The 27724-nt window shown below is 39.5% G+C and overlaps 2 protein-coding genes across 7 annotated transcripts in view; one reads left to right on the forward strand and one right to left on the reverse strand.

Annotated features, from left to right (window-relative positions):
- Positions 1 to 7822, reverse strand: part of SMC2 (structural maintenance of chromosomes 2) — a 21619-nt gene extending 13797 nt beyond the window's left edge. Inside the window, exons 1-11 of the mRNA XM_086868341.1 lie at positions 7733 to 7822; positions 6889 to 7130; positions 5834 to 5983; positions 5121 to 5243; positions 4146 to 4184; positions 3847 to 3957; positions 3615 to 3659; positions 2873 to 3106; positions 2072 to 2221; positions 1185 to 1418; positions 173 to 332 (exon numbers count right to left, since the gene is read on the reverse strand). Of these exons, the coding sequence (XP_086724467.1) occupies positions 173 to 332; positions 1185 to 1418; positions 2072 to 2221; positions 2873 to 3106; positions 3615 to 3659; positions 3847 to 3957; positions 4146 to 4184; positions 5121 to 5243; positions 5834 to 5983; positions 6889 to 7056 (1414 nt within the window). The 5' untranslated portion in view covers positions 7057 to 7130; positions 7733 to 7822. The remainder of the gene's footprint in view (positions 1 to 172; positions 333 to 1184; positions 1419 to 2071; positions 2222 to 2872; positions 3107 to 3614; positions 3660 to 3846; positions 3958 to 4145; positions 4185 to 5120; positions 5244 to 5833; positions 5984 to 6888; positions 7131 to 7732) is intronic.
- PTGR1 (prostaglandin reductase 1) lies at positions 7809 to 27724 on the forward strand. 6 transcript variants are annotated; one of them, XM_086868342.1, is made up of 10 exons: positions 7809 to 7963; positions 16848 to 16954; positions 18812 to 18857; positions 19580 to 19639; positions 20851 to 21018; positions 22878 to 22995; positions 23291 to 23446; positions 24930 to 25035; positions 25997 to 26115; positions 27045 to 27724. In XM_086868342.1, the coding sequence occupies exons 1-10, from the start codon at positions 7821 to 7823 to the stop codon at positions 27153 to 27155; spliced, it is 1134 nt and encodes a 377-aa protein (XP_086724468.1). In that variant the 5' UTR covers positions 7809 to 7820; the 3' UTR covers positions 27156 to 27724. The 6 variants fall into 6 exon arrangements, with proteins under 6 accessions (XP_086724468.1, XP_086724469.1, XP_086724470.1 ...); XM_086868343.1 differs by having other exon boundaries at positions 7875 to 7967; XM_086868344.1 differs by lacking the exon at positions 7809 to 7963 and adding an exon at positions 11713 to 11860.

Consider the following 27724-nt stretch of genomic DNA (forward strand, 5'->3'; position numbering starts at 1 on the left):
GTGATCACTCCCTGTTCTTATCTCAACCCATGAGTTTTTGCCATGTATATCTCCTGTCGAGTTGAGAAGGGGGTGGTAGAACAGCTTTGAACACCTGGCATTGAGTCAGGGTCAACTCACATTTCTGTACTACTTTCAGATTGCCCCAAAATTATGCATCAGAAGTACAGACCTGAATAGTTCAGCTCCTCTATCTGTTTCTCTAGGGTCATTTTCATTTTTTCGACAGTTTCAAATGCTTTTCGGTCTTTCTTGTAGCCTTCATCCATCTTTTTAACTTCAGCTTCTTTAGCTTTTAATTCTTTTTGTGCATAATTCAATTTCATTTGAGCCTATAAGGAGCAAGCAAATATGGAACGAGATCTTCAATGACAATCTTGCAGGTGCAAATTTAGAACTCTTGCACTGCCAAGCTGCCCATGTAACTTATAAAATTTTCAACTGGTTGCAGATAAGACAAAAAAACAGCCTTGGAATTTGAAAATGATGGCATAGGTTATCTGGAAATTAAAACGTTATATTTAACTATGGTAACATGAATATATGGAACATGAATAGAGTCTGAGAAGAAGGAAAGTAAAATAAGGTGGGATACAGCTGTCCTTGTTCCTCTACAGAGAAGAATTTCTCCTTAAGTGAGACAAGAAAAGTGGACTTTGGAAATTTAAACTCCATTATCAGAACTACCCCAGCAGAGGTTTTCTATCTTAAGACAAAACAAGTGTTGTCTCTTTCACTCCTGTGATGAGCACACAATTTAACTAAAGAGAAAATAGTTTTTTCTAAACTCTCCATTTCACAATCACGAGCATTTTTATTTTGATTCCATTTAAGTTTAACAGTAGAAATCTCTTTGACTGTGTACCATGGACAACAGTCCTTTCTTTCCTATTCAAAACTATTGATCATTTGAGTACAGTGAATCCCACTTTATATCTCAAATGCCAGTTTCTAATACTCCCTTGCAGCAATATTACAGTATTTTCCTGTGCAAGGATATTTTGTTTATATTTTATCAAAAAGTTAGTTTAATGCATATACCAAAATGTAAAATATCTTGCATAGATATTCTGCCCCTTTTCAAAGACCTTTCATTGACCTTTCAAAGCATGTGTCAGTTTGTTTTCAGACAATTTTCAAAAGCATGAAGCCAAGTCTGAGACAGGCAGAGGTTTTTTTCTTACCTGTTTAGCCTCTGTTACTGCTTTGCTAATTTCATCTTTGCAGATCATCATCTGTCCTGAAAGAGTAGCTTCTTCACCATCCTTATTGCTGGACAGGCCAGCAGACACAGCATTAAAATGCTGCTGTGCTGCAGCTAAAGCCTGTGCATCTTTTTCACTTTCTTTCAGTAAAACATTTAATTCTTTCTCCAGATTCTGTACTTCTTTCTCCTTCGACACCAATGCTTTAGAATCCTTCAGCAAAATAAAGAACAAAAATAGAAAAAACTAAGAGAAATCCTGAGTCTATTTCCTTGAAATTCATGTTGTTTATATGAGGAGCAACAAGCAGTTTCATCAACTACATTTCTATGACACTTTATCAGATTTTGTGATCTTGCAATATGCCTTTGCATGTTTTCAAATGCCTTACTTGCCCCATGAGTGTACTGAATATCTTCAGAGGGATGAAATACAAGAAGTGGTAACAAGAGCCTGAGAGCTAGGAGAATTATCTCACTCTTCCCAATACCTAAAAATAATACTTCTGCATAAAAAACATTGATTGTCAAAAATATGCAAGGCAGAGATTTCTCATTTAATTTGAAGAGTAATGTATGTCCAGAGAGTATAATAGTTTTCTTCAGGGACTTCTGCTGAGCTTAAGAGAAAATTTGGGGCCATAAGGAGTTGCACTGTATTTGTATTTGCATCACGTCTTTCTCTAGTGGGAACTTAGTACCTATGCTGTACAAATTGAACAATGCCCTTAACATTTGCCTCTGCTTTTTTGATATAATTCTTGCCAATCACAGGATTCTTCATACCATAACAGGAAAGGAAAAACAGCTGCTCACACAATCTGAATTAATTTAGTATGTAATGAAAATTATATACAAATATCTTACCTTCTGCATACGTGTTACCAATTCTTTGTACTTAACCTCTTCAGCTTTTAAGTTTTGCTTCTTGAGATCAAGAGCACTTCGTGCTTTTGCATAAACTCTTTGATTTTCTGAAAGAGCAGCTTCCAATGCACGGAGTTTACCACCAACTTCCTATAATCAATAACAAAGGTAATTTAATTTAGCCTGTGAAACCAGTGCTGTGTTTGTAATATTTTGTCTTTTGTTCAGAGCTTCATATAGAAGGAAATCTGACCAAACAGGCAGTAGTCTCCAATACCAACAGGTCAGACCGTCTCATATGTCTGAAATCCAACCTAAATTGAAGGCACTATTGACCACTGATGTCACTCCATAAGATGGGACATTGTGCCTGTACAGAAAGTAGATTTAGACATTCAAAGAGTCTGTGGGCCATCCTGTATTTTGTTAAATTTACTGCCCCAAAAATTGAAGTCAATACTGATTATTGTCAAACAAAACCTTCCTTACTTTTCTTTAGAGACATCAACAAAAAAAGGAGAAAAAAGTCTCTGGCAAAACTTACCACTAAATGCACCAAGTGGAAACAATTTTTATGCTTGTTATTTTTCATTTGCATTTCAGACAAAAAAACCCCCACCCTTTAAGTGGATGTCTTCTAGACAAAACTGACAATGAACCAACTATGAACAAAGCATAATCTAAGCAACACACCAGAAGAAGATAAAAATTCAAGGCTATATTATCTATAAGAATAATTCCAGTGACTTAAAATTCTTTGTATTCAGGTATCAAGATGAGCACAACTCTGTTTCCATTTACCTTATCCTTTTCCTTTTCCATCTTGGCTATGTCTTCATTAAGTTGTTTTACCTTCTGTTCAATTTCAGCCCTTGATTCCTGAAACTTCTCTACATTAGACTGCATTTCCTTTAACACATCAGTGGAGGATACCTTTGTTTCTTCAGCCATAACAAACTGATAAGCTATACAAAAGCGGCTTAAATGTTCTATTTCTCGTACTATTTTTTGGTATTCCAGATAAGATGCTCGTTCCTGAACAGACAAAAATAAAAATGAACAAAAAACAAACAAACAAACAAACAAAAAAAAACCCAAAACCACCACAACTCTAAAATTTGATGGAAAATCAATGTTACATAAAACTACTATAGAAATCTCTTAAGTACCTCTAAACATCAGTATTTTTAAGTAAGGAGAAGGATTCTTCATGTTATTCTCAGCTAAAACAATATTAATATAATCGATTGCAGACGGGAAATACTGCTTAATCTAATTTTCTTATGAACTAAGACACTTTAAAATAACTTTTTATCTAGTTCTCTTGATTTTTTTCCTTCTCCCTACATCTTTCTCTAGGATTTCCTGAAAGTCCAAAATGTTATATGCTCTGTATGTGGAAGTATGATAAAATTCTCTCTCAAAAGATTCTACAGAGCTTGAAAACATGCTGTTGTTTTAGCCAAAACATCCTGGTTTAGGGTAGTTGAAAATATTTTTTCAATACTTGAAGGACCTTAACACCCTTCTAATTTTTCCATACCTCTTTCAGTTTCTCTAAAGTTGGACTGATCTCCTCATTTAAGACCTGAAACACATAACAGAAGATTTATATTCTGATTTTACTGAACTCTAAACTTTAAACATATCTAGGCTTGGATAACTAGTTCCAGGTGCAGAAATGAAATATTCTACAAGTCAAAGTCAACATTAAACTGGTTGTTCAGTTATCTTTAACAAACATGAATGAAAGCATACTTTACAACATGTAATACCGTTTGAATGCTTTTCAGTTTTGACTCCTTCTTCTCTATGGTTTTCTGAACAGTTATTTTCTTGGACTCATACATCCTAGTACCAGCTGCTTCTTCAATCATAGCTAAAATCTAAAATAAAGCAATGCAAAAAAATTTGATGTTTCTACTTATGTTAGATTGGTTCCATTAAACTGAACATCTCATCTCCCTCCAACCCTTATTTTTGTTGTCCCCCTCCCAACATATCATCATATCAACATATCATTCAAATCAGTTCAGTAAAAGTTCAGACAAAAAAACTCCCACAACTTTCCTACCTCTGGTGGCTTCATATTTAGAACTTTGGTAATTTGTCCCTGTTGACAAAAAGATAAGAAGAGTGGTAGCAAAAAATAAAACCAAAACCAAAACTCCAAACCCCCATTCACTTTTATACATTAATTCCCCACTCACTTTTTTATATTTTATTGTAAGTTCAAGCACTTTTAAATTTTTTTTTTTTTGCTAAACAATAATAAAGTTTACTCAATTGTTTTGCTCTTCGAAGTTCAAATAAGTCACTCTTTCAGGTAATATACCTGGAATGGCCCTTATGTCATATATTATGCTCATCCTCCACAGTCCTGATTACATCTTAAAGGAGTAATGCAAGTATTTTTCCTAGAGTCTTACTGGGTTGCTGATATTGAATAAGCTCCTAATCATAAACCAGCTTTTTTGGTGATGTAGCTCATACATAACAGGGAGAAAGAGAGTGTGTACAAAACAGTCCCCACCTTTGCCATCCACTTGGGACAGTTACATTTGAAACAACAAATCCTCTGTTTAATACTCTGTTTTATTATTCCTTGCAAATATTTCAGGTATTTGTCTAGTCCCTCACAGTCTTCTAATTTTGTGAGCTTTCTTTTGATAATTGTGACTTAAGAAGGTACATATCTCAACTTAATTCAAGCTACTGTCTAACATGAAGCACAAATTACACAAAATAAAATCTGCCATTTTAGAATATTTATAAAAGCAATACCTATCTGTTAAGGAGAAAAAAGATACAAAATAAAACGGGTACACATTTCAGTAAAGTCTGCTAACATGAGGTCTTGTGCTACAAGATGTGTTTTAGGGTCAAACTATGCTGTACTGGAAATCTTAACTACTTAACAGACTTAATTTTTAATTGATAAGATCCCACTCTAATTAGGAAATGAAGTGTTTTCCCACTATCTCCCCTGTCTTATTAAATTTAGGGAAAGACCTATTCTTTCTGGATTTTATAAAGATGCACACAATACCTGCATAATGAGGAAGTGAGGATTATTGACATTGAGTCCGACAGAACAGAAGAGATCCTGCACACGACTGGTGGCAGCATTCACACCATTGATAAGATACTTACTTCTACCTCCAACAACAACCTGGAGAACAAAGACAAAAAAACCGCTTTGTGTTGTGAGAATATAGACTGTAATAAAGAATAAAACATCTGAGCAAATCACAAGTGCATACACATGTATGTGTATACTGTGCAAAACATCAAAACAGAGCTTGTTTGACATTTAAAATATTTAACTAAAATGTAAGAAAGATTAGTCATTGAGTCATTGGTACTGTCAAGAAATTTTCAAAAAAGCTCTACTTTAAAAAACTGAACACTCAAAAAATAATCAAAAACCAAAACCACAACATCTTCATCAGAAAAAATAAAGATTCCTTTGTTCCTGGAGACCAAATTTAACACACAGTTCAGATATTAAGAGTAAGATATGAAAGCAGAAAAAGCCACAAGACAGAAAATTTAAACTTGCTATATAAACAATTCTAGCTAATACACTGGATCTACTCCTACAGTTTATGGAACTAAGTACACTGTAAAGGCAACACAGAAACCTTGCCTCTACTGCAGAAACTCAGGGACTTTAAAAACTACCTTTTTTTTTCCTTGTTTGCTCTTGAGCATGGTAAAAGTGTATATAAGTTACAAAAAATAAAGATATTAAAGACTCACCTGCCTAGTCACAGTGATCTCATCATTAGCTTCATATCCCAGTGGACTTTGACTCTTGTTTGAATTATCAAAGTTAATAGACACAGTTGCCTTTGTAATTCCAGCTTGCCCATTCTTATAAACTAGATCTTGCAAGTTGGAAGCTCGCACCTAAGTCCAGGGAACAGATAAATACTTTTTTGAAAGTAATTAACTTCACATTTTCACTGTACTACTGTAGGTTTTGGAGAAATTAACAAAAAAATGAAGATTTAGCTTCGTATTTATGTGTTCATATGAACAGACACATGGGAGCTGCAGGGTGCTATCACTGTCATACCACAACCAGTGTGTTCCAGTCTAGTTAGTTTAGCTTATCCAGCTGTTTCTGCATCAGATGTATTCAGTCTCACACAGCGTTCAGTTCAAACACTGAATACAACTGTGAAAAAAGCCATCTGACAGTAAATTTATTTAACAAGCATATATTTTTCACAATGCAGTTCACAGGGAAGTGATTCAGAAAGTGTTCCTTGGAGGTCTGCCGGCTTTGTCTGCAACTGGGGGAAGGTAGGGATGGGAAAGAAAGGAAATTAGAAAATCACCTTCAGACAGAGATTAAAATTGATGTCAGAGCCCACAGTTTTTATGAGAATAAAGCAGATATATTATCTCTTAAACAGCAGGCGTTGCATGAAAACTTAAATTTTTTTCTGATGAACCAGGTAGACAGATTTTAAGACCCAATTTAAGAACTGAAAACATTTATTACAAATGGGTAAATTAGTGGCTTTAGATGCAAAAGATCTTTGGTTTGAAGCTGTTAGCTTTTAGCCTATTGCTTTAAGCCACATTCTTTGTGTAACTGGTATGTGGATGAAGTTGTAACTCAGCCTTAATGTAAGATTGAGAAAAAATGACAGAGACACAGATTTATGTAATGAAAAATCCAAATAATGAAACTACTTCTTTCAAAGAAGCACCACTTCAGGTCTTCCGTGGGAGGTCATTCACTAGAGGAACATGAAAAACTGCTGACAGAAGAAAGACCTTTCTTAAAGGTCCCGTCTCTTTACCTGTGTCAGATTGCTGATTCCCAGAACGAAACAGATGGAGTCCAAAATATTAGATTTTCCGCTACCATTCAAGCCAGTAATGGCATTGAATAACGGGTCAAAGTCACGAATTTCTGTCCTCTGAGCATAGGACTTAAAACCTTCAAGAACAATTGACTTGATGTACATCTTCTCAACTTTTCTAAGGGTCCAGTCAAAGTATTCCTCTGAGAAGAACTAAGAAAGGTATCTGGATTGTAATCCTATATGTTTCAGAGTAAAGAAAAAAGAATAACCAAATGAATCATACTGCCAGAGACCTGTGAGAAAATAGAAAGAACGCATGCCTTTTACAACAAAAATATAATGCATTTATAAACGAAAAAAGCCAAGGAGACCAGAGATCCTGGCAATATCCCAACAATAACCTGTACTTCAGCACTCCTAAGCGACTTGCCTTTGCACAAAGTTTATCACGACACTTGGGTATAGACTCGCGGCAAAACCACGGTTTTTCGCAAAGCTGGCCGCCAGCGAAGGGGAAGGAAATGCCGGATGTTTGAGAACACGGCGGAGGCTCTGTTTCCCGCTGGCAGAATTGCTGGACCTGCTCAGCCACACCGCCCGCGAGGGGTAAAATCCCAGGGAAGCGGCAGCCGCGAACAAGGAGCCTCTTCCCCGACCCTGCCGCCTTCATCGCGCTGGCCCCGCCAGCGACCCCGCTCCAGCGAGCCCTCCCTGCCGGCTCTGATGCCAAATCGGCCGCGGGCAACCCTGCTTCCCTCCCCAGTCCCGATTCTTCACTCGCCCGCCCACCCATCCCCTTGCAGAGCTGATCCCCGATGCCGCTGCCTCACTCACTCACCCCCGTCCGGCGCCGCTCCCAGATGCCCGCCCGCCCGCCAGGATCAAATTTTGGCGCCCAGCGTCTCAACCGTTAGGGGAGGCGCCTGATGGCGGCCGTCCCCGCGCCCTCAGCCCGGCCCGCCCTCCCCGGCGGCACAGGGGCGGTGCAGGGCCGCGCCCGGCTCCTGCCGGGAGAGGAGCGGGCGCAGCCGGGACGCGGCCTGGAGGGAGTGCGCGCACCTCAGAGCAGGCAGGCACGGCGGGCATGGCTAGGACGGGGCTGCTCCGGCTCTGACGGGGGCGGGAGCCGGCGGAAAATGACGGGTGCTGACCCGGTGGGGGAGAGAGGCCTGGGGGCTCTGGTCCCCGGGGGAGATGGGGGTGCACAGGAAGGCACTTGGGTGTTAGTGAGGAGTTCTGAAGCGGGGCTGAGGAGCTTGAACGTTAACTTGAGCGGGAAGTGTGTTTGTACCTCCCTGGAATTATACTAAAATGAACGAAGTGTTGTTCTATGTTTTCTACATGCATTCCTGCTATGCCACCCCCACCCCCCCACTCCCCCCCCCCACCAAAAAAAAAAAAAAAAAAAAAATCCATTGCTGGCATTTACTTATACATGCTTCCATTCAAGCAGAATTAGGAGAACTTGTTCCAAATCTGTGAGTATGTGTTACTTGAGGAACAGTAGCTGTCTCTTTATTGCTGCGCTGGTCAAAGCAAGAAAGCAAAGTCGGCTGGATGCATTTGCTCATTCCTGAACCTGCTTTTGTTGTGATTTGTAAGTAGACCAGGACCTTGGCTGTGGGCTCCAGTCTTGCACTGTCAGCTGGACAGTGCTACGGCTGAGGTCTGCTGTAAAACTTGGTGGCCTGGACTACTGAGCTTGATGTTATTTCAGTAATTTGAAATAATTCAGACTGCAGGCCTACATTGCATTAGGGAAAAAAGTTAGTGTATTTGCTTGCTTCAGGAATTACATTGGATGCAGCGGTTTAAGGAATTAGTGTGGCAGCACTGCTGCTAGAAGTACTGTAGCCAGAAGCGCTTGATGGTCCCTTATCTGCTGGTCACTTTCTTACATCTGGAAACTACATTGGGAAAAATGATTTTGAAGTATGGACAAGAATCTGATACTGTATAACTATACAGCTCACTCTCTATTTGGAAAACTGAAAATGTTCCCAAATTATTTTTGAATCTGCACCCTGGGGCAAATGTGCTTGAGTGTTGCCTGCCTGCAGGAGGGTTCCTGGTTTGTTCCTGTTAGAGGTGGCTATTTGGACAACACTGAAGGTGGCACCTGGTTGTTCAAATGGCCAAAGTCATTCTCAATGTGTGGTTGATGGAGCTGGCAGCTGGGGAGCTAGTACTATAACTGCTCCAGCTGTTCCTTTTCCATCCAGACTAACCATAGCCTGAAAAAAGGAAATTGAAATAAAGCATAACCAATTCTGATACGAGAGGCTTCATCCTATAAAAATAGCCAGATTTGTTCCCTATTTGCATATGACATCAGAAAGAAAAATAATTTTCTTAAGTATTAAGAAATAGGTTCTTAAGTAGATCTGTAATAGCTTTGATGTCATAAGGCTTAAATTTGAGTGCTTCATTTTAAGAAATATAAAATCCAGTTGTAGCTGCTTAACATGGAGTTAGCACATTGGAATGAATGTAACACATGGTTTGAGGAAGGAAAATATATTTTTAGCAACTGGCTATCTAGGAGTGGTTTTGCTATTGTTATAATAACTTTATAGTGAATTTCAGGGAAGCAAACTTCCAGCTGTTCAAGGAGCTAGTCAGTGGAACTCTCTGGGAAACTGCCCTTTTGGACAAGGGATGGAACAGAGCTGACATATTTTTAAGGACACCTTCCACAGAGCACAAGAGCTAGAGATCCCCAGTCACAATAAATTGGGTAAGAAGGGCAAGAAGTCAGCATGGGTGAGTAGGGAACTGCTGGTCTTTCTTTGGCCAAACTAAAAGGCATGCGGAGACCATGGAAGCAGGGACAGGTATCTGGGAATCGTATAGGGAGTCTAATTGTGTAGGGATGGACTGAGGAAGGCTCAGGGGCATCTTGAGAAGGAGTTTGAAGAGTATCAAGAGTGGTTTCTACAGGTATGTTACTCAGACGAGAGAGGTTAAAGAAAGTGTACATGCACACACACACACTACAGTGGAAAATGCAAGGCTGGCAAGCAGGTAGCAATGGACAAGAAGGATGAGGTATTCAATGACCTTTTTGCCTCAGCCTTCAATGGCAAATCACCTCTCCTTCCACACCCTTTGAATTGGTGGGGTGGGGACAAGTATAAAAGTGTTTCCCACCATAAGTGAAGGTGGCAGGGTTGCGTCTGTGAAAAATGCCGTCCTAGGGGTTCCAGTGTCATGACAAAGAAGCAGTGACATATGGCAACTGACAGATTTGCCTCTTGCCACTGATCAGCAGTAGTCAGGGGTGTGAGTTCTGAGATATTTCCTATGGTCTGTAAATGCGAGTGTTCATCTAGCCCTACCTCAGAGAGAAATTGGAGAGTTAAGCTTGTCCCTAAATTGGAGGATTGTCCACCACAGGACTAAGTCCAGTTGGCAGCCCGTTACTAGCCAAAATTTTTGATAACCTTATGAAAGACCTAGATAGTCATGACCTGGAAGGGCAGAATCTTTCCCCGCTACCCTGAACTTGGATCCTGCTGCATTCAGAGTTCTCAGTTCCCTAGTAGAAGAAAATCACTGGTACACATGAACAAATCCAGTGCAGGATCACCAAGATGAAGAAGAAGAACCAAGAGAGATACGGTTTTGTTCAGTATCCAGAAACAAAAGCTGTTTTTCCTACTGCCTGCTTTAGCTGCTTAGCAAGACATTATTAAGAGAATGGAACACAGCTCATCTTAGGGGAATGCACTGTAAGAGATGATAAATGCTGTTTGCTAAACAGTGTTTTCCCATGGCACATGGAGAGTCCTCCTGCCAAACCATGTCATGGTCAGATACTAGAACAGGTTGCCTGAAGAGACTATGAAGTTCTTATCTTCTAGAAGAAATATAATTCACATGTTTGTCTACAGTCTGGTCTGTGCTTCCACTCTTAAAATTTGTTTCCTTACTCTTGATCACATCTCTCTTCTTTTTTTTTCCTCATGTCCCTTTAATTCTTCATTTATCTGTCTCCTTAATATAACAATATAACAGGTAACAGATACCAGATCAGAGGTATGTGTACGCTAAGCGAGCTGGAGCAGTGAGTTTCCATCTTGAGGGAGAAGTTGGTTGTGCATGTTACAAGCAGGAACTTGTTCAGCGATTAAACTACCCTTCTAAAATATTACAGAAATGCAGGAGGGAGCTTCAGAGATCCAAGTTCATGTAGTACACTGTGCTGCAAGAGATGTGTATGTTGCAAGGGGGTGTTTAACCTTTGTAGAACCTATGCTGTTAAAAACTTGGTTTTCTGTGGCAGCTGTAAAATCAAGCAGATTAAGCATTTTTCTCTGTGGGGCAGTAAGAGGTCTGTTGCTGCAAATGAAAGAAGTGAAACTGGGCTACAGGAAAGCTACAGCTTTGAAGAAATCTTGATTTGCTGATGTTACAACATGTGTTTGTCCTGTACCAACATTTAAGTAAGTCAGAAGTCAAAAAAGTTCCTTGAAGAAGTTTAGGGTGCCTGTGCAGTGACTGGGAAAGCACAGCTGGCCCTTTTAGAAGCTTCAGCTTTTTTTATCAGCCCACATCAACTGCTGTGCCAGATAGAGCCATAGAACTGCTAAAGTTGGAAAAAGACCTTTAAGATCATCAGGTCCAACCTAGCACTACCATATGTTCACCACTAAATGAATTTGTTTGTCCATGAGTGATAATCAGTCACCTCCAATCTTTGAGTTTCTTCCAAGGTTTGATAGTATTGCATAAGTAAGTGTAGTTGCAGCTTTATTGCTTCAAAATGCAGTGTCATGCTTGCATGGATATTTGCAGATGGTCTCTGCCGAAAGTACCATGGGAGTGTGTTGCCTTTACTTTGTTCTTATCACAGGGAAAAAGAATGCAATTGAAAAAGCATTGTAAGAGCTAAGCCAGAGGGGAGGAAAAGGTAGTTTTTCTAAACGTTGTAGGCACGTAGGATTTGAGGCTATACTCACTCCAGGTAATTGGTAATCCTTGTATGTATATGAGAAGTCCTGAAGTAGCCTCTGGATTATTACTACCATGGCAGTATCTACTGCCAGGAAGTCCTTTTATGTTAGTTTGGGGTGGGTTTTTTGGGTTTTTTTGGTGTTTTTTGTTGTTTGGTTTTTTGTTTGTTTTGTTGGGTTTTTTTTGGGGTGTGTGTACTAATTATTTCTGAGATACACTTTACTCAGCTTTTAATCACACGCTATTCTTCCACTGTGGGTGTGAGAATAGGTGTAACTGCTTCAGAATGGAGATAGAAGTACCACAATCATTACTGCAAGTTGTGACTGTCAGGAAAATGAACTGTTAAACTAACCCAGAATTTGAATTGAATTCATAACTGACATATTTCTAAGAGGATTTTGTCCTCAAGGTTAGATTTGGGCAAGTCCAGGCTGGGAAACCATACCACACCAGTCAGGAATAACAGCTGAGGTTACTTAAGAAAGGTAAACTTTTCTGATTTGACTCATGCTGTCTTGGAAGCTTTACTGCTTTTCTACTTTAATGTGACAATTCCCAGATTTCACATATCACTGTTAGCTCTTCAGCCTTCAGTTAAAGTATTTCAATTTTCTCAGACTTGTCTGTCTCTTTCATTCCTGACCTTCTTTTCTAGTTGCTAGTGTTTATTATGGTATTCCAGTTTTCACCTCTTCCATTTTCACTTCCATTTTCCCCTGAACTGTGAATCTCTTTACCCATGCTGATTTTGGGGGACTGAGCTATGATTACTTGTGTGAAGGTTTGTTTTCAGCTCTAGTACAGTTTGGAGCAACTGCAGTGCCTGAACACAGACGGGATCTTTGCTTTGTTACGTATATTGTTAGTGCAAAAAGCTAAGACTTCCTAGTCCATTACTTCTTTCCTTGATAGCCTTTATTATTTGATAACTTGATGGGCTGGACTACAGGGCAAGGAGGGTTAGAAGGACATCAGAAAAAATGCTGTCTTGGACTTAAATTTCAGCAAAGGCTTTGATGGTTCTTGTGGAAGAGAATCAAGCAGAAATGCATCACCTTACTTTTAAAGGAGTCTTCTTATCACTGTCTGGTTGTTTGTTCTCAAGTTAACATAGCAGTCTCTTTACTGTAATGATGTAATTTATAAATATTATATTATATTATATTATATTATATTATATTATATTATATTATATTATATTATATTATATTATATTATATTATATTATATTATATTATATTATGATGTAATTTATAGTGGTTAATATAATGGTTATTAGTGTGTGTATACACTTTATATAGAAAACAAACAGAAGTGAAACAAAGAGTTTTAAATCTATCAGTAAAAAGCTGTTAGATGAACATTCCTAATAATAATTTTGAGTCAAAATTTGGAACATATTGGGAATTTATGTGCCAGAGACATGTGCAAAGAAACAACAATTTTCAGGCATTTATATACACTATAACATTCAAGATTTTTTATAGACACTCCCAAAAATCTGCCTATTTTGTTGCATCATGGTATATGTGCTTTATTTCTTTTACTTCCAGAACACTTCATCTATCTTTGTTTAATGGATAACCCAAGTTTTATCCAGCTAAACAGTGCTTTATTAAACTCACTGTCCTGGTTAGACAATTACTATTGATTAAGATTTCTGAGGTGTACTCAACTATGAAATGGCTCCCCTACTGCACCTGCAATGTATGAATCAGGTTTTCTGGGACCTTTCTAGGCCTTTGACTCCTTATCTTTCTCAAAATATCTTTCTTGTTCTGTGACTTCTAATTCATCTCTAGTTAATTGATAACCATTAAATTATTCTTTACTGAATTTTGTTCTTCAACTATTGATTAGGCTGTCTAAGAGATATTGGTCCCTGGAGTCCTGTAATGCAGGTGCAGTGAGATAATTTCTCAGGGTTTTCTACTGACACTCAGCCCATACAGATCTAAATCAAAACCAGCTAAAAGTCAAAAGTCACAGTCAAAAGAAATGTATTATTTAAACCTACTGACTTTGAAAACAGTTTACAAGAGCAGGTTTTACAAATTTTACAGTTTACAAGAGCAGGTTGCTGTTCTTGGAACTGAGTTTGTAGTTATGACATGCTTAGTCCAGTAAGATTTAACTGGAGCCCACAAATGTTGTATCACTGCTGTTTATCCTTTGGAGTTATCTACTATGCTTAAGCAATGTAGTCCTTACCATTTCTTAAAATTTTATATCTAAATATACAAAACAATCTTGGTTTGTTAACCTAGGAATTAGTTTGTGGATCCATTAATCAAGCATGTGCCTGTGTTTTCTGTTTGGTTTGAGGCTTTTGGTTTTATGACCTACAGGAAAATCTCGTAGCCTTGAAGTGGCTGAAACAATGTGATTTTAACAGAAAAAGAGAAATAGTAAGCAGAAAATTTGTCTTGTTTCCAGAATTAGGCCTAAATGTAATAAAAAAAAGGTTTAGTGAAATTAGTTTTTCAGTATTGTTCCTAGATGTGATCATTGCTGTGCTGAAAAAACCCATATTCCAAAAAATAGAGATCTTTGAGGTCTGAGCGTGGAAGCACTCAAAGAAACAGCAGCAGAGAGACAGAAATGGCCAGTACTGATGGCAATGAGATTTGCAGATCACATGATTACAACATGTTTGAAAGAGCCAGGTAGGCAAAACAAAGGTCAGCCCGAAGAAATAACAAGTTCCTGTATTCAGACATGGAGATTCAAGCTATTAAGATAGGATAGTGGGAAAATAAAGAACAGGGCTGGTGCCTTGGTGGCATAGGGACAAAAGATACAAAAAGCAGGGAGTCAGTTATTGATTCACAAATGTGTGACAGAATGGAAGACAAAGCATTTCTGAATCGCTGTTGGCTCCCCGGAGGTGCAAATGGCACATCAGTGAATGGCTGCCAGCCTAACCAGCATCCCTTTGTCCCTGGTCATTTCTGGTTGGACCACTTGGGTACCTATCTGAATGCAGGGCACACAGGTGGGACAAATCCCTCTCAATGCCTGGGACTGTAAGCTAGTGAGTGGGATCAGTTTTGTGTTACTCTGAACTCACCATTTGCTCCTGTAAACGTGTTTTCTGGCTTTGCTTTGTTGTTGCTGCAGTGTCATGGTATCTTTTGTTACAGCCAAACACTGTTGACACCAAAGCAAATACGTAAAGTAGCAGATACAAATGCTGGAATTGGCTGCTCATTTACCTAAGTGTGGGATGCTTTGACATTGATTTTGAGGATACTTATTCTTAATTTTGTGAAAGGTGATTTCCCCAGCACAGGCTTCTGGTGCAGGAAACCTTCACCTGTGTTGTGTTTCTTTGTCATTGAGGAATACAGAACATCTCTGTTTCATCACAAAAATTTTTTGAGTGCTGATTAGTTTCTGGGTTTGGTGACTGACCCTTTTATCTAAATAGTGGAGAGCTTGCTCTGTTCTCCTTGTTCCTTGCATGTGCGCTTTTAATAAACACATTTTGCTTTTTTTCCCTCAGGTCCTTGTTACCAATTAGCACTTCTGTCTTAGTGGGTTTTGTAGTTGAGCACATAGCAAGCTATATATTGGTTTCTTTACAGTTTTCACCTTTCATATTGTACTTGTACGTTTTCACAAAAAGAACAAAAGCTGAAGACAGCCTCCTGTTCAAAGTTTGCTCCCTTGCTACACACCTCATTGCAGCTTAGTTGGGGCAAAATGCCAGAGTTTGCTACTGTTTCTTAAGGTGGCTCCTAGATAGAGGCATAGCCACACAAACTCTCCTTGCGCTGGGAACAGTGAACATTCCAGGGCTCACCATGAGTGGTGAATGTATGGGCCATTTGCTGTGATAAAGTACGACTTGAGCAATGAAATGGACATTAATTTTCAATTAGATATTTTTGCACTGAGTTAAGAGTTTCAGGGCTGGATTGGTAAAATGTAATTTGAAGAAACTCGTGTTGTGGTGGATAGTCTTGGTCTCCTGACTGCAGTATTTTGTGGGTTCTAGATCTAGAACCACGGGTTTTATGCATTTAGCATTGCGTGCTTGACAACATGCCTGTGCAGCTGGCTGGGCTCTGAACTGGGGGTGTTTGAAGGGTTGATCTCAGATCTTAATGGGAAGAAGGTGAATCACAGTGGGTGTGCCTTTATGCTGCGTTTACTGAGATTTACGCTTAGTCCTGGGGACGTGTACTGAGGGCAGTACTTGTCGACAGCAGACATTTTCACCTTTTTAAAGTGTGTGACTGAAGGAGTCCAGCCACTGACTGAGCAGACACAGAAGGTTATTAACTTGTCAGCAGAAGACCCAGTTTTCATCTGCTTGCTCTAAGTATAAGCTTCTCTTTCTTTGTTCTTGTTGATGCACTTGGGTGGAAGAAGGGAAAAGGATCTGTGAGGATAGCATTAATGCAAGTAATTTATTTGTTTCTGTCTTGTGTGGAATATATTTGTAGCAATGTGCTCCCAATTCCAAGCTCTAAGCTTCGCAACTGGAGAAGTATTTTCTTTCAATATGATGATTGTCACAGAAAGAGGTCTTGCTTACCATTTTTTTCTCACTTGCACTTTGGTTCCCGCATGTAAAAGTAGGTTCAGTAGACTCAGGTAATGGTGGCAATTTAAAACTTAAGTTTTAATCTCTTTTTCTAAAGGGATCTTTTTTCCTCCTAAAAATAGTAGATTTTCCTTCTTTACTATCCTAAGTGTGGGAGTGGTACATTTTTCTGGGATGACTTCCCACATGAGGACTTGCTGCCATCGGGCAGGGAGGTCTGACAGGTCAGAGGAAGATTTGGGTTGCTAAAGCAATAAGGAGACTTTTCTGACATTTTTCTTAACCTGGTGATTTGACCACAGAAGCAAGCAGAAGCTTTCTTGTGTGATGGCACGTTATCGAGATAGGTGTTTTGCCTGATGAAATCTAAACCATCCCCCTGAGCAACCCAGTACTGTTGGGCATCAAGTTGACACGTGTTTTGTCTGTGTTTGTTGCACAGGATGGTGACTGCCAAAGTATGGGTTCTAAAGAAGCATTTTGATGGTTTTCCCAAAACCAGTGACTTTGACCTGAAAGAGATAGAGCTACCAAATCTAAAGGATGGAGGTGAGTAGATGCTACCTGTTACTACTAATTTTTCTGGAGATTATGGTTGCTGATATATGGCTGTGAATCTATCAAACTGCATGTTTCTCTTTGGAATTTCAAAAATTGCTGGCTTCTCACAAGCTGTGTGCCTTGAGGGAGAAGGACAATTGCTGAAGACTATACTGAGGGGGTTGGTGGTTTCAGACACTTTGCCTTCTGATAATGCCCATAGAAACAGTGGTTGAATTGTAAGTGCATTGCACAGCAGTTGTGCTATACCTTTCACAGTTTCATGCTGTCTAATCACACTTGCTGCCTGATGACAAAGGCATTTGAATGTGTTTGCAAATGGAGAAAATTACCAAAGTGATATGGCCTCAAAACCTACAACCACAAGGAAAACAGAATTTCTTTAATGCAGAAGGAGAAAAGTGAACTGTGACACAGAACCGATGAAGTAACTGTATTAAAATCCTAACATGTTTTACTAGTAGAATGTTTTTATCTACTTAAATTTGCAAAGTCCTTTGGAATAAGGTGGAGAACATGATGCCCTGTAGGAGTAGGTTTTCAGTGGAGTTTTTCATGCTGATAGGGGAAAATGTTGAGGATAGTGCTGGGGGGAGCAGAGTGACTGCATTGGGAATGAGCTCACAGCTGAAAGACCTTGGGGTTGGAGTCAGTGAAGGTTGGTCTTTTATTTCAAAAGGTAGGATAGCATGATTTCTACCTGCATTCAATTTATTTTTTTTTTGCCAGTCCTTATTTTATTTGATCTGTTGCAACAAGAAGACAGGTTGAATATAAATATACAAATAAAAAGGGATAGTTTTTATTCCTGTGTTTCTCTGTTTTGAGAAGAGTAAGGAATATGATAACTTAATATCATATCAACAGCAAGAGCTGTTGATAAAAGAATGAACTGTGATTTTTAGTTTCACATGGACATTTGTACCATATTTTCTTGAGCCTCATCCCACCACTTGTCATTTACAAAATTTGCCACACTTAAAAAGGTGTGCAGAAAGAATTGTGCAGAAGAATATTAAACTTATATGTTTGAAAACTGATTTCTTCTTACATATACCGATACACTTAAAAAATTCATGCTGCTGAGTATTTAGGAACATGGAGTATTTTTTTCCTTCCTATTTTAATCCCTAAAGCAAAAAGAGGCAAAAGTTCACACTACAATGACATTTTTAAAGGTGATGGATGGCCTTCCTTGTTACGTTGCATGGCTTTCCTGCTCACTCGAATAAAGAGAAGGTATGTCTGAGTACATTTCTAGCGTGTGCTAGCTAGATCAGTACAGCACAGGCAATGAAAAATATTACTAGTTGGAGATGAACCGCTAAAAGTGCAGGGTAAATGAGAAGTTTAAAACATGTTTAACAATATCTTTCCCAAGAACTAGTGTTAGTATAGACAGTAAAGTGCCTACTTAGAAAAGATAAACTAATGCCTTCTGTTTAAGGCAGCCAAATAGTTTGTATTTGATCTGTGCCACCCTCTTCTGCCTGACTCATGGATTAACATTTTTTATTACATCAAAATTAAATGAGAGATTTGTTTAGGAATTCTGTCTGCTTGACCCTTCTGTAGGGAGAAGAGACACATGCAAAATTGTTGGTTGAAAATAAGATGCTTTCCTAAAGCTACACTGGGGAAAGCTTCTTTTTCAACAGCATACCAATAACCCAAAACTAATGAATGTAGTTGCTGTTTCCGGTAGGCTTTCCCCTAAACAAAGGTGGGATATAGGAGTTCTGAGCTGTCAGGAGTTCATATCAATTTAGCTGAAAGTTTGACTTGTGAAAACTATGTTCTTCTGCATTGTTAATATCCAGGAACTTGCTTTGTCTTTCATTGCAGAGTTGCTGCTTGAATCCGTGTTTCTCAGTGTTGATCCTTACATGAGGTATACCTTTGTGTCCTTCCTGAATTTCTGGCTAAAGCGCCTCATTTGATTTGCCATTTGAACCTCAAAAAAATAGTGGGCAGGCAGTACCCACTGTTGCCAGAGTCCCAATGCTTTTGTCTGCTTTTTAAAAAATATATGTTAATTACAAGACTCAAAATACGGAGCTGTGCCAGATTTAGCTAGACATTGGGGTAACATTTCTGCTGCCCTAGACTTTTCTTGGAATCATCTGTTGTTCCTTGTCATGTCTTCAACTGGAATGCAATGTACTCAAATGAGACTGCAGCCTCATAGGAGTTCCTGCTTAATTTAACTTAGCAAACTTGTACTTAAGGACACATATTCTAAGTTGGACATTGCTATACCCAGTTGGATATACCCAATAGGTGGTAGTTGAAGCACAGGGAGACTGGGTAGTTTGAAGAGGCATTGTGGGTGCTAAATTCAGAGATAGTTCTCTGAGTCTCAGGGGTTTTTTTAGTGGTGGACTATGCTGGGAAGATTAATGCAATCATCCCTCTAACACTGCTGCCCAGGATGCCCAAGTAGCTGGCTCTGGAAAACATCTGGTTATGCTGTTAGACTGCCAAGCTATTTGTGATCTGTTCAGCAGCACTGCTGGTACTGTCTTCCTGGGTCAAATAGTTGCTACTACTTTGTAGCATGTCTGGGACATTATTAAAGTTGCTTACAGTAAACTGTGTTTGCCTGTGTTGCAGGCCTTACAGTCAAAGGGACATGAAAGAAGGTGACATAATGATAGGCACGCAGGTTGCCAGGTAAGACCTTCAGTTCCTGTTATCAATGTGTCTGGCAGATCTCAACAGGAATGTGCTGGCACTGGAGACATTTGCAGCCTATGTTACCCATCTTTGACTTATGTGTACATACTTCTGCTACTGACATTCTTACCTGTAACTGATTGGAATGTGTCATTCCTCTAAGAACCACTTTTGCCTTTCTGGAGAGCATTTAGACCTATGATAAAATCTGTATGTTCTGATAATGTCTTCAAAGGCAATTTTTACAAGTATAAAGGACCAACCATTGTACTTGCCACACATTCTGAACGCTTTAAAACCTGATGTGCTAGTAGCTGCTTATCTGCAACCATGCATGCTATCTACTCCATCTGAAAATATCTCCGCATCGCCAAAGATACAGCTCTAGCAAAAGGGTTATATAACCTTAAATCCATCCTTTACCCAAGTTTGTGGCAATGAAGATAGACAGATGCTGCCCTCTGTCGCCTTGTTCCTGCTGTGCTGCCTGTAAGTTGCTGCCTAGGAACATCTGTAGCCTTTAACTCTTGTGTTTCTCTGTAGAAACATTGAGGGCTAGGATGAATTAATAACCAAGTCTGGTGAATGGAAGGCCAGCTGTTTCTAATAATTGTAAACTGCTTATCCAACCCTTTCCAACACAGTTTTCTTGTTGAACAGAGTGGAATTTTCATTTGGCGTAGAGGCTGCTGTTATGGATGTCTCCCTGATTTTAGATACTGCTTTTTATCTGGTTTCATTACCCAAAGAGGTTGCATCTTCAGGATCTTCAACTTTTAAATGAGGTGCAGGTTGTCTGAGAACAGTCAGTCTATCAGCAACTCCTTGCTCTTCCATGTTTTAATCCCAGTGTCCTCTTTCCTGCATTCTAAATCACAGAAACCGGGTCTGATCTCAGACCAAACTGGTGCTAGTCAAAGAAACAGTTGGGGCTTGTGTGGTAAATTCAGTTTATTGTGGAGGGGCTGAATCTAAAATAATCTTGGCAGTACGTCCCTCATGGTAAGATGTTGTCGACATTTCAGGAAAGACACTTGACACCTATAGCATCAGGAAGTATGGGATAAAAATCTTGGCATGAAAATACTCCTTATCTGAATCACAGGAAGAATGGAAGAGCCGGTACTAATTTGTTTCTGACAGTATGTGATTTTGGTTTTTGATTTTGTGTTTGTGTTTTTTTTGGTTTTTTTTTACTTTTTAAACAGGATTGTAGAAAGCAAAAATTCTGCTTTTGCAGTGGGAGCTTTTGTTTTGGGTAACAAGGGCTGGAGAACTCATTTTATCTCTGATGGGAAAGACCTACAACTCCTTCCTTCCAGTTGGCCAGAATCACTCCCCAGATCTCTAGCTCTTGGAACAGTTGGCATGCCAGGGTAAGTTTTGAGATGAAAAGGCAACTATCCTCTGGATTTTGGTGTGCAGGAGGTTTCTGGCTGTCTGTACTGACCTTTGTCTTATTCTACCAGCATATTGCCTATTTATGCTGGTAAAAAAGGTGTGCTTCTGGTTGCCCTTTCCCTGTATAGGTCATGAAGTTTGGCCCATCCTCCACATCAGAGGAGATTTGCCTTGGAGATTATATTCCTTCCTCATGCCTTGGAGATTATGCTCCTTCCTTTGAGGAGCTGTAATAAGTCAGAAGGAGAATCCAGGAAAAGCTGGAAAGAATCTAGTTCAGTCTGTGTTAAACTCAGTGGAAAGTCTCAAACTTCACTGGCACCTGGACTAGTCTGCTTTTACTGATTTGGCTCTGTTGCTATTGCTGTATTTCCAGTATCAACCCTAAAATGCAAAAGACAGATGCTGTATCATGCAGTGAAATAGATGTCCTTTAAATTGCACTGCAGCAGACAGAATTGCTGTGCTTTGGAATCCGTATTTACTATTGGAATCTCTCTGTGATCTTGCATTTCTTACCTCATTAGTTTTTATACATTACCTCATTTTCATGCATTACCTCATTTAGTTTTTATGTTACCATCACGTGGTTTTTACAGGAGATCAGGATTTAGTCAGTTCTAATGATCTGGAAGGCTTTCAAAATGATTGTAAAATTGTGTGTGGTGAAGAACTTCTCAGGTTTCACTTTAACAACAGTCAAGATGCATGTTTTTCCTGGATAAAGGGATCCACTTAGCTCTTTCAGTTATGACCACATGGGAAGCTCTAAGCTTGAATTTAGAGATTAAAGGAAGAACTTTTTGGGATTCTTGGCCACTCGATGAGCTACTTTAGTGGTTCCTACAAATTACTAGTGCACTGGTGAGACCTGAAGTAGTTTCCAGTTTTGGGCCCCTCACTACAAGAAATACTTTGAGGTGCTGGGGCGTATCCAGAGAAGTGCAACAGAGCTGATGAAAGACCTGGAGCACAAGTCTGACTTACTCAGCATGGGTAAAAGCAGGCTCAAGGAGACCTTACTCTTCTTTATGGCTACCTAAATGAGGTTGTAGCCAAGTGGGGGTCAGTCTCTTCTCTCTGGTAGTAAGTGACAGGACAACAGGAAATGGCATCAAGGTGCGTTAGAGGATGTTCAGGTTGGACATCAGGAAGAATTTCTTCCCAGGAAATGTTGTCAAGCATTGGAACAGGCTCTCCAGGGAAGTGGTGGATTCACTATCATTGAAAGTGCTGAAGAAACAACTGGGTGTGGCACTTAGGTCTAAGGTTTAGTTGACAAGGTGATAATTAATCAAAGGTTGGACTCCATGATCTTGGAGGTGTTTTCCAACCTTAACGATTCTGTGTTTCATCCAGTAGCCATAGCAGAGTAGTAGTCAGGAGCAGTGAGCCCATCAGTTCAGCAAGTGTTTCTCACCCTTTTTATCTTTTTCTGCCAGCTTTGATTTGTGATGAGTATAATTTAATCTAGTAGATACCAACTGGCAATTGACCTCTGTCTAGCTTGGATTTACTATCTCTTCCAGTATGTAACTGAGTTGTCACAGAGTTATCTGTGTTTCTCCTTTCTACTAATAAATACAATGAAAGCTGATTTCACCTTTTAGAGATTTCTGCCTTAGCGTTCTCTTTCCCAGCAGTGTCTGTTTTTTCCTATGATTGCTGTGAAAAGGCCAAATTAAGAAGGTTGGATTAAGTTTTGTATTTCACAGTATAGGAAAACTTAATCTTGTTTTGGTGGTGATGGTATTTTGGTTCAGTGTGGTCAAGTCATGTCTCTGTTTCTATCATCTTTTATTCCTCACTGAACATTCTTTCCTTTTCTTTGCAGCCTCACTGCATATTTTGGTTTGCTGAAGGTCTGCAAGGTGAAGCCCGGAGAGACAGTGCTGGTTAATGCTGCAGCTGGTGCTGTGGGCTCTGTGGTGGGGCAGCTCGCTAAAATTTGGGTGAGTGGGTTGAACTGCTCATACTTGCTGCTGAGAAGACATAGCTGTAAAACAGGGCAACAAGGCTATGAAGGATCAGTAGGACAAGCATCCCTGACATGCCTACACTAGGGTCTTGAGATGGAAAAGCTCCTGAAGACATAGTAAGTCTAGTTGGATGTTTCAGGAGCTCATATGCTGACAACAGCCTTACTTGAAGGATGAACCCTTCACTCCGCACACTCTGAGTGTCAGCCTGAATTGTCCCCTGTGTTGTCAGGGGATGTTTATAAATATTTTTCTCCTTTCCTTGCAGAGTTGCAAAGTGGTTGGCTGTGCTGGCTCAGATGACAAAGTTGCCTATCTGAAAAAAATAGGCTTTGATGAAGCCTTTAATTACAAGACTGTTAAATCTCTGGATGAAGCACTGCGTAAAGCCTCTCCTGATGGCTATGACTGTTTCTTTGACAATGTAAGTTCAGAGAGAAGGCCTTGCCTTGAGCAGCTGTCATTTTTTTTAAACTGTAGCAGGAACTCAATATTGTAATAATCTAATTGAAATCTACACTAGGATTTCAGTATGGAGATCCATTTAATCAAGCAGTGGTCTCTGTAGGAGCTTACTGCTTTTCTGTTCCCTTCCCACACATATTTCTGCAGCTGACTTGAGCAGTAAGAGAAAGAACAAAACCCAAAAGGCAAAGCTGTATTGTTGGCAATATTTGTGAATGTAGAGAGATAAGTTTTACTTTACTCTCTGAAAAGCATGGCACATTTTGGGGGGGTGACAGTCACAGTAACATGAAACTGATCCAATCCATTCCTGGCCCCACCTTTGACCACGAGCATTTCTCTGCTGTTACTGAAAGGGGAGTGAGTGTGGGTGGCTCCACATTGTGTGGTCATGGGGACTACATTGGTACCTGTAAACAAAACTGTAGCAAGGCCCACTGGCAAAACTACTGGAGCAGACCTCAGAAAGTTTCTGACATCTCCCAAATAAAGCTGGAATTAATGGGGACTATGTGCTGTTCTTGCTAGGTGTTTGAATGTGAACATCTTGTTTTGAAGGCTAAGAAAGTTTAACAGTATGGATGCGATGCAGGTAAATCCTGTCAGTTCACTTTCAAGATAAAGAAAACTAGCCCTGTCTCTTTTGTTTTCCTACTACAGCTAACATATGCATTATACCTGATAATATAATGCCGTATAGGGGTATTAACTGATACAGGGTCTTTAAACTCCCTGGCTAGCTACCCCATTTAAAAGAAGCCATTGTCACCTCTTTAGCATGTCTTCCCTTCAGCAGTCCTGCCAATCCAGGAATGAAGTTCCTGGTGTTTTGCCTTTTTCTAGCAATTGAAAGGAATGTTTGGTGTCAGGGCAGAGTGCTTGTCTCTGCTGCAGGAGCTCCTGCCACTTTGTGTTTAGCCTTCCAACTTTCATGTCCCATGCTGCTATGGTCTTAAGTAGGTTTTATGGTCATGTCCATTCCATTCTTTCTCACTTCCAACTTTTGTGCAGAGCCTTATTTTTACAGCACATCCCTATTTTGGAGATGAGAACCATAAAGTGGAAAGTTTACATCACCACAACATACAGATGTAAAATTGCAGACTGGTGTGTGGGAAAAGGAGAACTGGTGCTTCTTAGCACCCTTAGGAGGAGGGATCTATGTGCTAGTCCTGTCTCATGCTTCCAAACCAAGCTTTGTGAAGCAGATTTGGAAGTAAAACTGATTCCTTACATTCATAACTAATTTTTAGAAGAGTGAGATGGAGTCCTCATATCACTGTGTAAATGCAAGGGTTTCCGTGGCCACCAAGTTTTTGGGGTGATGGAAGATGCTGCTCTGATTGAACCACTTTGTGCAACAATGCAAAGTTGGCAGATTTTGGCAGTCAATGCTAAACACTGGATTGTCTCTAATGCTGCACATGCTCTGGTTCTTGCAGGTGGGTGGAGAATTTGCCAGTGTTGCTATCAACCAGATGAAGAAGTATGGAAGGATTGCAGTCTGTGGTGCCATCTCTCAGTACAATGACACTGTGCCTCAGAAAGGTGAAGGTCTTTATTGTGTCTAAATTGGTTTTCTCTTTGGTGGTGGCAGAAAGACATAATGGCAATCTACTGTTTACTTCCCTGTGCCATTTAAGAGTATATATGTGTATATATTTGGGTAACTGACTGCTGCTGTGGGACACTGAGACCATGCTCCTTGTGTGTACATGCACTCATCCTCCTTTGTGCACACTATCTTGTGAACATCAGCTGATTAGAAATGATGGAGTGGCTAAACTACTTAAAACAGCACTCCAGATGGCCCTTTGCAGATACAGGTCAGCAGAAGCCAGGTGTGGTGTCATGGTGCCATTTATACAGCAGTACGTACTTTAAGATGTGATAATAGTTTTCCCTCAGGTTTTTAGATAATGCAGGTTAAGGTTTTTGGGTTGTTTTTTTTCCCCCCCATAAGATTTCAGCTGCTAATGAAACTGCTGAGAAATGTGGCTGAATGAATATTCATTTTCAGTAGCTTTAAATTTTCCAGATTTGCCTTCTAAAAGAAATAGAAAGACTGTATTCTTTTTGGTAGCTGACCAGCTTTGGACTCTCAGATCACTTTAAAAAAATAGAACAGGCTTTTGGTAATGAGGAGGCTATCACACATTTCTGTGATTGAGGAAACTTTTTCTAGAGTTTATAACTTAAATTTTAAGAGTTAGAGAGAGCATGAGAGTCTAAGTCCCTCAGGTGAAACTGAGGCCACTTTATTTCTGAATGAAACTGTTTCCAGAATTGTTTAGCCCCATAGCTTTATGGATCAGGCTTTCTCTCCCTAGTCTGTCCATGAGTCTTTGGTCTTTTGTGCTGGAAATTCTCTGGAAAAAATATCTGTTGCTTCTGGCTGAAACAAAGTGATTGAGTGGTCTTTACTGGCTAAAAGTTCACTTTGTGCGTTGGGACTTATTTTGAATGAAACTGATATTGCAGGTGGCTTGCTGGTTCTTTTCTCTTGCAGGGCCTTATGTGCAGATTCCCATGATTTTCAAAGAGCTTCAAATGGAAGGGTTTATTGTGAGCCGATGGAAGAACCAGTGGGAGGAAGGTCTGCAGGCTCTGCTAAAGTGGGTTGTGGAGGTAAGGAAGGAAGGGCAGCCGTTTTAAAATGTACTCACACTGCAGATTCCATCGTTGCAAGAGGTCTCTTGTCATAGAGACCTCTACTTTAGGTGAGGTCCCAGCATGACACTTTCCTTCTCCCTGCCTTGATCCTTCACTCTCTTGGGGACACTTTAACAATAGTTAATATGCCTGAACCCTTCTGTTTTCTGTTGTGTGATATCAGATTGTAGACTCAGATATAATCCAGAATACATGTAGGCTTTTAAGAAGCATGCTTCCAGAATAATTCAAAACACGTATTTGTTAATGACGATTTTCGTATTTGGAGTAATTCTTGTATTTCTCATTCAGTAATTTGCAGTATTGGTCAGGATTTCCACTGTAGTATTGTTCTGAAATTACTGGCAAGAATGAATGTTTTTATAGTATTGGGAGCTAGAATTTAAAGGGACTTAATAGGGAATTTTTATATTTTATTTTTCTAGATGGAGGTTGAGTTAGTAACCAGGTTGGTTCATCACTGTGAGAAATTTGTGAGTGTGAACACTAAAGACTAAGAGACTCTAGCTTTTAAAAACATGAGGATTTGGGATGGGTGAAGTTTTGATCATTGGATTTGCAATTCCATACTTCTTTATGGGTAGAGATAGGCCTGGCTTTGGGGAGATGACCCCCTACCTGTCAATTGTCTTGGGACCAAGTAGCAATAAATCTGGCCTGGTATATTTTTACAGCAGTGACTTTTGCTTACTGTTATGACTCCAAGTAAACAGTTCTACAACAAAAGCAGATCCTCACAAAGAGCACACCTGGTTTTTCAGTTATCTTGGTGTATGCCAGTTTACATATTTCAAATGAAATATATATGCTGGAGAAAATTTTGTTGCAATTTATTCAGTTTTGGTGAATGAAAATTCAGCAATTCCCTTTCTAATTTTTGACAGGGAAAAATGAAGTACCAGGAGCAAGTCACTGAAGGATTTGAGAACATGCCAATGGCTTTTATAGGAATGTTAAAGGGAGAAAATCTTGGAAAAGCTGTTGTAAAAATGTGAAGATCAGATATTTCTGGGAGACTGGTGAAGCAGAATGTGATTCTGTTAAATGCTTTTAATTCACTTGTCAAATCATACGATCATCATGTTTCTGTCATTTTGCCAGATGTGATTTGGTGATTGTAACCTCTAATAATAATTATGGCTACTAAGTAATAATGTGGCTAATAAGTCGAAGTACATTCCAATTGCTTTGCTCTTGAAGAAATTGAGAGTTGCTTCCTGGACCTACACAAAACAAAGTGCCTTTAAATTGCTGAAAATCAGAACAGTAACAGATTTGATAATAGTTTGAACCTTTCTATGAGCAGGCTTGTAGAAAGGAAAATCAATCTGAAAAGCTTTGCTAACTGATGGCACAATTAATTTGTACCTATTGATTTGGCCCAGAACTTTGCAAGGGGGATTTTTTTTAACCCATATCAAGGAGTGGAGAACAAGCTAAACTAACAGCACTTGGGGATTCCAGCTTCCTCTTTAGTTGGCTTTTTTTTCTTTTATTATACAGTGCTGCTATCACAGTTTTTCTGAGAATATGGAAAGGAAAAATAAACCTCTTAATGTGTATA

This window comes from Cyanistes caeruleus, chromosome Z (assembly GCF_971803275.1).
Source record: "Cyanistes caeruleus chromosome Z, bCyaCae1.hap1.1, whole genome shotgun sequence".
Lineage (NCBI taxonomy): Eukaryota > Metazoa > Chordata > Aves > Passeriformes > Paridae > Cyanistes > Cyanistes caeruleus.